Genomic DNA, 10,021 nt, shown 5'->3' with positions numbered 1-10,021 from the left:
AACAAAATGGTACTCTTCTTTATCGATTAATAATAACGACATCTGTCATCAATTATATTAAATTTTAGACAAATTTTCAGCGGATGTCAGTTGTATTACCGATTAAGCGATCATCATTTCCCTGTTGATTGGAGTTTAGTGTTTCTGAATCATACAATCTGATACAATCATGGTTGACCGACTTGGTTAGTTGGGCAATTTTTAATTTTTATCTATATTTCTTCACAATTATTTTACCATTTTTTTTTCTAAAAATTCAAAAATAGTCTGGTGAATATACGTCAAGAAAATGCCAATAATTGTTTATTTACATGTGCTCTAAATTTCGATTAAAATTGTGGTTCTTGTCAAGTGCAATGTTATGTGCTACTTTGTATATAGTGTTTTTGACAAGCGCTAACCCATTTAAAATTGTTAATGTTAATTGTTCACTGGAGCGAATTGACTCAGGATTTGAGAGAAATGCAACAATCATCATTCTTCTTTTTTAAAAATACAAATAAATTTCATCTGTTACAGTAAACAGTGAAGCTAATTCCAGGCGGATTACGATGGTGGAAAACTGCTTTGGCAGTTCGGGTCAAGTATGTTATAGAAATTTATTATTAATTGTTATAATTTCAAGGACAATAATTCAATTTTTTTAATATAGGGCTAGTTGACTTTAAAAGTCAAGGGGAAAAAGCGCAAACAATGCTCACTTTCTAATTCCATTCTGAATCTAATAGGATTTCGTTTTACATTTACAAAAATAGTTTTTTTATTTTATTTTTCCAAATTGTTATCAAACTATGATAGATAATGCTTTTTTTCTAGATCCAAATATAGAAAACTATCTTTTTTCTGTTTTTAACGTGTGTGACGTTTCTCAGATTTGTCATAATGACAACTTTCATTTTTATAAACTCTAGTTTCTCAGAATCATAAATAAGTTTTAATTTTTATTAAAAAGGCAATAAACAATTAAAAATAATATTTTACAGAAACGATTTATTTTTTAGGAAATTTAGGTAAAAGCTTTATTTTTAGAATAAATTCTGTTACGTAAATCGAAAAATCTTGATAAAGATTTAATAAGATTTTCACTAGATACCATTTAATTATAATTATTTGGATTATTTGGAAAATTTTTGAATGATTAAAATGGTCGTAGGTGGTTTTCTTTTGAGGTCCTTTTAAATTTAAAATTGGAATAATAAAGTCATTTACATTTTTCACGCCCTTCGTTATGACTTGCAGATAATAGTCACAACAATAAAATTTTTATCAAACTCTTCTTCCTTTGTACGATGCAAAATTCACAATATATAGATAAAAATGAATGCATTTTAAAATATGTATTTTTTTTGTTTGTTTTCGTTTTTAATTTTAGCCACTTGCCGTGTCGGGACGAGTTTTGGTCGGTGAAGGAGTTTTAACAAAGATGTGCCGAAAAAAGCCAAAACCAAGACAATTTTTTCTATTCAACGATATTTTGGTCTATGGAAATATAGTTATTAATAAGAAGAAGGTAAAATTTCTCTCTTTCTTTTACTAAATCGTATAGTATTTAAAAATTTAATTTTTAAAAAAAAATTAACGTTTGTTTTTTTTTGCAGTACAATAAACAACGTATTATTCCTTTGGAAGAAGTAAAACTTGAATCGTTGGTTGATGATGGACGTGAGTTGAATATTTTTCACTAGGTTTTTTTTTTAATTGAAAATGTTAAATAATTGCAAAAAAAATTACAGAATATCGCAACGGATGGGTTATAAAAACTGTAACAAAATCATTTGCCGTTTATGCGGCAACTGCCACAGAAAAACAAGAATGGATGGCGCATATAACAAAATGCATCGAAGATCTTCTCAGAAAAAGTAAGAGTTTACGTATTTAAAAAAACCAACATGTAATTAATGAATTAACTAATAATTATTAATAATTAATAATTATTAATAAATATTAATTACTAATATTTATTCATTAATCTTGACATCGCAGGTGGAAAGAAACCTGTTGAAAATCACGCTGCAGTTTGGGTTCCCGACAACGAAGCAACAATTTGCATGCACTGCAATAAATCACAATTCACTATTTTAAATCGAAGGGTAATTTTAATTTTTATTTAATATAAACATAAACATAAATATTAAAATTAAAAATAAATTAATTGAAAAGGTATTAATAAAAAGCTTTAATAAAAAATTTATTCTTTTATATAAATAAAAATAGTATTCTTGTTTTTCAATTCTTTTTAAATAGTTAAAAAAAAAAGAGTAAAAATTTTCAGAATAATTTTTATTAATTAATAACTTTTGGAAATATTTTCAGCATCATTGTAGACAATGTGGCACTGTTGTTTGTGGACCTTGCAGTAACAAGAGATTAATAGTAGCAGGACAAGGAACTAGAAAGGCAGTTAGGGTGTGTCTTCAATGTTACGATGCAGTAAGCAAAGCATCTACATCAACACTTATGGAACAAGAAAATTTTGGTGATAAATATCAACAGCGTAATTCCGCGGACAGTTCGGGAGGCGATAGTTCCGGAGATGATGATGATGCAAATAAAGAAGAAAAGCACGATGAGGTAAAATTGGGGGAAATTTTCTGTTTGATTATCAACTTTAAATTGCTAAATAACAATTTCCTCTAAATATCTCGAAAGAATTCAATTATCTTCATAAATAATATAATTTTTCGTAGGAATTCAATTTTTTACCATAATTTTAATAAAATTTCAGGAAAGATTTCAATTATTTTAAATACAATTTTAATTAAATATGTCGAAAAAAATTCAACTACATATTTAAAAAAAATTTTCAATTACAATTATTAAAAAAGACTCCACTACTTTCAAAACAATTCAGATATTTTTTGAAATTTTAATAAAATTCTTCGGATAAGAATTAATTTATTATCATAAACTAAAGTTTTTTGAAGGATTTCAATTATTTTCAATACAATTTGAATAGAATATCTGTAAAGAATACAATTATTTATTATAATTTTAATGAAATTCTTCGAAAAAATTCTATTATGTATTTTCAAAAAATTTAGTAAAATTCATGCAAACAATTCAATTCTTCCCAAGAATTTTATTATTTTCATAAATATAGACATTTTTTTATATAAATAGACATTTTTTTGAACAATTTAAAAGAATTTCTCGAAAAAATTCAATTTATTCAAAAATTGCTAAAAAAAAATTCTGGGAAGAATTCAATTATTTTAAAGATAAAACAAAGTGATGTGAAATTTCTAGAATTTACTTTTTAATTCTACACAGAATAAGACATTAAATATAAATTTTCTTGTTTATTTTCAGCCTAAATTCTATTCTACGCTTGCCCGATGAATTTCAAGAGTCGCAGTTCTATGAATTAAGAAAGATATAAATATTTTTCTATACAAATTGCAAAAAGGCCAATTATGAAGATCAACGATCTTGTGGGGGATAAAAAAAGACTAATAATGTGAGAAACATCTTTGAGAGATTTTTCTTTGAAATTAATTAATCGGTACATTGAATCACATTATTATTTTTTATTTTATTTTCTTTTATTATTTTTTTTTTTTTAATTTTTTAACTATTTTTCTAAAAAGGTACTTGGTCAATATAATATATTTTTTAGTTTGCGATTAAATATACGCACAAATTAATTTTAAATCTAAGGCGCATATACGTCAAAATGAAAATTATAATATTTAAAAAGTGAAAATTTAAGTTTGAGATTTTAATTCGTTTTAAAACCGTAATCATTGTGCATTCTTTTCTTTTTTTTTGCACTTTGCTCAAAACATCGCATTTACAGATTATAACCAATCAATCAATCGTTGATAATTTTACTGAATTAGCGGGGAAAAAATTTATTTTTATTATCATGATCTGGAATCATAAAGAATCTCAAACGAAGTTTCCCAACTTGGAAATAAATAATAATAATATAATAATTAAACTAAAGAAAAAAATTTTTATTCAAACGTAAAATTATTGTAAAGAAAACTAGTATGAAGAAGTTTCATAATTTTGTAGATCAGAAATGATTAATCGAATATTTTTAAACACCTAGTAAATTCATAAAATAGTTTTTAATTTTTAATTGAAAAATTTTGTAAATCTATTTTTATTCACAATTTTTATATAAATTTTTTTTACCCATGTAATTAACGCTTTTACAAAAGATGAATTTTACTTGAACGATAAATATAATTTGAATGATTAATCATTTCTGATAATAGAGAATAATTATAATAATATTAATATTAATAATATAATTAAAATTTTAAACAGCTAAACTGCTTAAAATAGTTTATTTTACAGAAACAGAAAAAACCAATACAGCGTAGAAAAATATTGCGCTCTTCGTCTAAGTTTTTAGGAACCGCCACTTTGTGCCTTTTTGATCAAATTATTTCAATTAACCCTTTTGTATTTAGGAAAGAAAAAAAAAATTTGTAATTTAAGATTTTTCATACTGAATCCCAGGCGTCAAGATGCAGACGTAAGAAAAAGAAAAATTTATCATTAATAGGGAAAAATTTTCGAGTTTTTATGATTCAATATTATTATCAAGCTCGCCGAGATCAGTTTTTAAACGCAATCAGTATTTGACTGTTGCTATTTCTTGACTCTTTTGATACTTCTATATATATATATAAGAATTAAATCTGCTTTTTCTAAATCGATTTTCTGTATTTTTATATAAACATGTAAGCTTCGAATGCTTTTTTTGTAAACAAACCGAAAAATAGCAAGTAGATTATGTCAATATTAAACAAAAAGAAAAAACAAAACAAAAGAAAAAAAGACGAAGAAATAGAATAATCATGCAGGATTGCATCTTGATTCCATTGAGTGTTTTCTAACGAAACTTGTATAAATATCACTCTTTTAAGTTAACTTAAAGTTAAATAGAGTCTTAAAGTCTTAAAGTTTTTAAATTCTGGTTAAACTCTATAAAATGTCTTCTATTCTCTATTACAAAAAAAAGAGTTCTGCAAAAAAAAAAAAAAAATCTCAAAATGTCCAATTATTCGAGTTTAATCAGACTTTGAATTTCTTTGATAATATAATATTACAATCGTTTACTATTTTTTTTAACTAAACTGGAATATTGTCACTTTTCATTTGACACAAACGAGTCGATTAAAAAGAATTTTTAATTCAAATTTCAACCGGTTCAATTATTTTTAAAAAATATAATAAAAATTTTTCTAAAAAATTCAATTGTTATTTTCAAAAGTTTTAATAAAATTCTTTGTAAAATTGAATTATTTTCCAAATTATCAATTAAAATCGTTTTTGAAAAAACTACATTATTTTCAAGAAATTTAAAGAAATTCTTCAGAAAAAATGTAATTATTGACGAAAACTCTAATAAAACTATTTTAAAGAATTTAATTTTCTATCAATAATTTTAATAAAATTTAATAATAAAATTATTAATTACAATTATTAATAAACAGGATTATTTTAAAAACTATCAAGAAATTCTTTATAAAATTCAATTACTTTCAAAATTTTTAATTTTAATGAAATTCTTAGACAGAATTTACTTATCTTCATAAATAATACAATTTTTTCCCAGGAATTCAATTTTTTTAATCAAATTTTAATAAAATTTCACGAAATGTTTCAATTATTTTTTAAAGATTTTAATAAAAGTCTTTGGAAAAATTGAATTATTTTCATAAATATCAATATTCTTCGCAGAAATTCAATTTTTTAGAATAATTTCTATAAATTTCTAGAAAGAATTCAATTTATTCAAAAATTGCTATAAATTTCTAGAAAGAATTCAATTTATTCAAAAATTGATATAAAATTCAGGGATGAATTGATTACTTCCAAAAAGTTTTAATAAAATGTAATAATCAAATTTTTAATTATAATTATTAAAGAAACACTATTATTTAAAAAACTTGATAATTCTTCTTAAAATTTTTTAAATTCTTTATAGGAATTCAATTATTTTTAAAATAATTTTAATTAATTAAAATTATTTTCAAAACATTTTTAAAGAAATTTCTCTAAAGAATTAAACTATTATCAAAAATTTTCATTTAAACTCCTTCAAAAGGAATTTCATTATTTTTAAATTTTTTGATAAATACTTCGCAAGAATTTAATATTTTCAAAACATTAATTTTAAAATTTTAAAAAGAATATTTATTACAAGAATTTCAAACTGCGAACAAATTACCGAAATACTACGATTTTTAATATTGATTATATAATTAATATTCCTGTCTTATGCCAATTTTTTTTTAATCTTTTAAAATGGAAAAAAATGTTACCAGCTGTAAATTGACAGCTGTTTTCGTTGCACTATTAACATTAGTTGTTAATTGTAAACGAATAAATATGTATCACTATGAAATAATAAATAATTTATCTCTGGTTTACTGATTTATTCTTGATACGTTGAATATATTTTTTTTAGATTCAAATTCTAATCATATATACAGCATTTTATGAAAAAATATTACAAATATCAGTCTAGTTTCGTTTTAAAAAAAGAGAGAGATAGAGAGATAGAAAAAAGCAGACAACTTCCGTTTGACCGAAGGAAAGTTGTAAATTTTTTTTAAAAGAATATTTACAAGATTTATGACTCAATAGTCATTGTTAAAAAGATTGATTTATAACTGTGTAGTTGATATTATCATCGTATTATTGATACTTTTATCATTTTGATATTATAATATTGTTATTATCATATTGATATCATCATATTGAAATTATCATATTGATATCATATTGATATTATCATATTGATATCATATTATTACCATAGCGATAAAATTATCACTATAGTGATAATTGGAGAATTCGGAAATTAGAGAATTTTTGAAATTAATCTTCTTTCAGGATTCCTCGTCGAGGACTGATTTTAATTGGGTCGTTGTTTCTGTTTTTTGCACCAATTTTTTGTAACGTTCAACTAAATCGGTGATAGATCGTCTTCTACCTTTTTGTTTGTCATTTTTCACTGGCGATGTAATTGGACTACACGGCTTATGAGATGTTACATCTAATTCCAAATTTCCTCTAAGTGGACTACACGCTTTTTGAACAATTATTTCCTCTGCTTGTATTGTTATTTCAGGAATATCAAAATATTTATTTCCCCTCTTAGGCGTGCTTTTCTTTTCAATCATTGTGAGATCAATCGTCAATTCAGCACTGCTGACTTCGCCAATAATATTCATCGCAGTCGAATTTGCTTTTGAATTTGAAGGAATCGACAATATACTACAATTCGCAGCTGAAAAAAAAGATTATTATTCATTTTTTTCATAAAGACAAAATACGTTTTTGTACTTTTTCAATATTTTTAAAGAATACAAACTTTTATTGGCGGATTGAGTCAAACGATTGGAGAATAATCGTGAATATTTTCCCACTGGTTTAGATGTGGTCCAAATTGTTTTCGGTTGAGCAAAACGTCTACAAGGCGATTTTTCAACATCTGACGATATCGTATCGTCGAAATTAATTCTTGTAATTACTAAATTCTGTCTAACTTTTGACGCATTCATCATTGAACCGTCCTTATTTTTGTTGTATCTCAAAAATAATTGTTTATGAACTCCTGTAAAGAATAAGTGGAAAATTAAATTATTATTTGAAAAAAAAAGTTAGAAAAGTAAACCGAAAATTACCTTCGACAGGTGTGAGTTTCAATCGATTGTGAACTTCGTGCCTTTCATTTGAATTAAACTGAATTGGTGGCGATGGCATGAACATAACATTTTTTAATTTCGAATAAGCAATTAATGATTCATTATCAATGTCATGAAATTCAGTTGATATTTCTGGTTTTTGTTGTGTATACGAAGAAAATTCGACAACTTTTGCGTGCAATTCACAAAAATATTCTTTCATTATTTTCAAATCTGAATTACTCGCTTCTAATTGTGAGAGACAATTGTAGAAATCAAGAAAACCATTGTTCTTAATGTGCGAACCGAAATATTCAATTATTGCGTTAAATAGAAGAAAATAATTGTTTATATTCAAATTTCCATTTGTGTAAACATTTTGCGAAAGAAACTGGAAAAAATAACAATTTTATTGATATAAACATTATTTAATAATATTAAGATGATGAAAAAAAATCGATCATTCCGAGTCAGGATATCCTGACTCGGAGTGATCGATTTTTTTCATCATCTTAATATTTTATCGACCGAGTGATAGCATCATTACTATATATATATTATTTAATAATTATTTTTTTTTTATTTTAAAATTTTACAAAATTACTCACTTTAATTTTAGCCAATGGTAATTCTGCAATTGTATTCACATGGAGTTTTGGTAGAAAATTTATATTGAGTACTGTCGTATCACTAATTATATTTGATGCCATGGTGAATACAATTTTACTGAGTTCTTCAATATTTTTCAGTATTTGTATCTTCTTTTTACAATAGTCTAACATTTGCTTTAAATCATCCTTCCACACTGTAAATAATTTAAAAATATTACTAATTTCATTTGAGAAAAGAAGAGGAAAAAATAATAAAGTTTACGAGTAAATCCCACTTTGAATAATTTCGTCGTCATCAATGTCTAGCAATTTTTTCTGGAAAGACGGATGAACTGGTGCTTTTGTTGCTATTGATGACACAATTTCCAGTTGTTCAAAAATCTCTTTTTGCGTTTTCTTTATTTGTTCGTTCATCTCTCTGGAGAATGGAAAAGAATTTATTAAAAAATTTTGAAAATGATTAAATAATTTTAAGAAATTTAATTAAAATTATACTGGAATTAATTGAATTCTTCTGAAGAATAATTTTAATTAAAAATTGTTTCTAGACTATTAAAATAAAGACTGTGTTTTGCGCGCAAGCGAGAGTTATAAAATTGTTTAAAAAAGAAGAAAAATATCGCTTCTTAATTTAAAATACATTACTCTGTATATTCTCGGGCTTTCACTTCTTCTTTCAATAAATTCATATGACTGTGCATATTACTGTTATTTAGATCGTGTATAATATTGTTGATTAAATTTTCCGTCAATTCTTCCGCAGTTCCTTTTTTCGGAGTAAACAAAACTTCGTGATCACCTAAAAAATGAAATTATTAATAATATTCTAATATTCGTAATTATTAAATTGCATGTAGAAAATTATTGCTTAAAATTACTTTGTCTTTTTATATATTGTTTTAATGCCACTTGAGACAATTTCCACATGACTTTTGTAAATTTCGTTCCTCCTGGACTTAGTAGAAGGGAAGGAAGAACAGTTGGAAAACCAATATCTGGATTATCGTTTGCTATTACATTTAAAATTTCTTTAACATCATTTCGATATTTTGCTTCGGATTTTTTACAAACAACTGGCCATTCTATCATTTTTTTCATAGTATCAGGATCGTATATTGACAAAAGATAATGTGAAACGTATATAAATCCTGCTGTGTTTGGCTTCTCAAACATTCCCTAAAAAACATATTTCTTATTATTATGCTTACAAACTATAGTCTCTATTATAGAAAGTAATTTCTATTATTAAAAATACAATTTTTTTTCAGTAATTTCCAAACAAAGAAATATTTTTTTTCTTTCATTAAATGTAGAGCATTCTTTAATTCAAGCAGAGTTTGACTTTTGACAAGCGTTAAATCTAACCTAAAATTATACCAAATAAAAGATTCTAAATAAACGTTATTTAAAAATTACGAAACAAGTAATTTTCTCTAAAGTACTTAACATAGAGGTAATTATATAAAATTAGTAAATAAATAAACTAATAAAGTAATAAACAATTATTAAACAATAATACAAACATCTCGGTAATGCTTTTTGAAGTCATAACTTGGTGGAACTGCTTGTATAAGCAGAGACACATTTTTATGGAAAGATGCACTTATTGACATGATTACACTTCATGAACTGTTCACTCATTAATAAAAAATAATAAAATTAATTAAAATAATGAAAATTGTTTTTCCGGTAAAACTTTCGAAACTGTTGTTAACTGTTGTGTCAGAAGTACCAACTGAAAAATGAAGTTCAAAAATTCCT

The 10,021-nt window shown here is 24.5% G+C and overlaps 2 protein-coding genes across 2 annotated transcripts; one reads left to right on the top strand and one right to left on the bottom strand.

The window, feature by feature from the left end:
• Positions 1–89: 89 nt before the first annotated feature.
• Positions 90–4,670, top strand: LOC122512422 (pleckstrin homology domain-containing family F member 2). Its single transcript, XM_043628227.1, has 8 exons — positions 90–185; positions 520–584; positions 1,373–1,510; positions 1,599–1,662; positions 1,734–1,859; positions 1,984–2,090; positions 2,314–2,571; positions 3,310–4,670. The coding sequence occupies exons 1-8, from the start codon at positions 170–172 to the stop codon at positions 3,337–3,339; spliced, it is 804 nt and encodes a 267-aa protein (XP_043484162.1). The 5' UTR covers positions 90–169; the 3' UTR covers positions 3,340–4,670.
• A 1,710-nt stretch (positions 4,671–6,380) lies between these two features.
• LOC122512418 lies at positions 6,381–9,982 on the bottom strand. Its single transcript, XM_043628219.1, has 8 exons — positions 9,784–9,982; positions 9,139–9,436; positions 8,906–9,059; positions 8,536–8,678; positions 8,258–8,454; positions 7,650–8,040; positions 7,337–7,579; positions 6,381–7,252 (listed from the first exon to the last, which is right to left on the bottom strand). Exons 1-8 carry the CDS (start codon positions 9,871–9,873, stop codon positions 6,852–6,854), a joined length of 1,917 nt encoding a protein of 638 aa, XP_043484154.1. The 5' UTR covers positions 9,874–9,982; the 3' UTR covers positions 6,381–6,851.
• Positions 9,983–10,021: the final 39 nt, after the last annotated feature.

Source organism: Leptopilina heterotoma, unplaced genomic scaffold, assembly GCF_015476425.1.
Source record: "Leptopilina heterotoma isolate Lh14 unplaced genomic scaffold, ASM1547642v1 Lhet_99, whole genome shotgun sequence".
NCBI lineage: Eukaryota > Metazoa > Arthropoda > Insecta > Hymenoptera > Figitidae > Leptopilina > Leptopilina heterotoma.
The sequence above is the reverse complement of the archived record's forward strand: the minus strand, read 5'-3'. Positions and strand labels throughout refer to the sequence as shown.

Coding starts and splice junctions, on each gene's coding strand:
- LOC122512418 (XM_043628219.1), bottom strand. CDS start 9,873: ATGTCAATAAGTGCATCTTTCCATAAAAATGTGTCTCTGCTTATACAA. Junction 9,060..9,138: donor ACAATATATAAAAAGACAAA/GTAATTTTAAGC, acceptor TTCATTTTTTAG/GTGATCACGAAGTTTTGTTT. Junction 8,041..8,257: donor TACCATTGGCTAAAATTAAA/GTGAGTAATTTT, acceptor TATTTTTTCCAG/TTTCTTTCGCAAAATGTTTA.
- LOC122512422 (XM_043628227.1), top strand. Junction 585..1,372: donor GCTTTGGCAGTTCGGGTCAA/GTATGTTATAGA, acceptor TTTTAATTTTAG/CCACTTGCCGTGTCGGGACG. Junction 1,663..1,733: donor ATCGTTGGTTGATGATGGAC/GTGAGTTGAATA, acceptor AAAAAATTACAG/AATATCGCAACGGATGGGTT.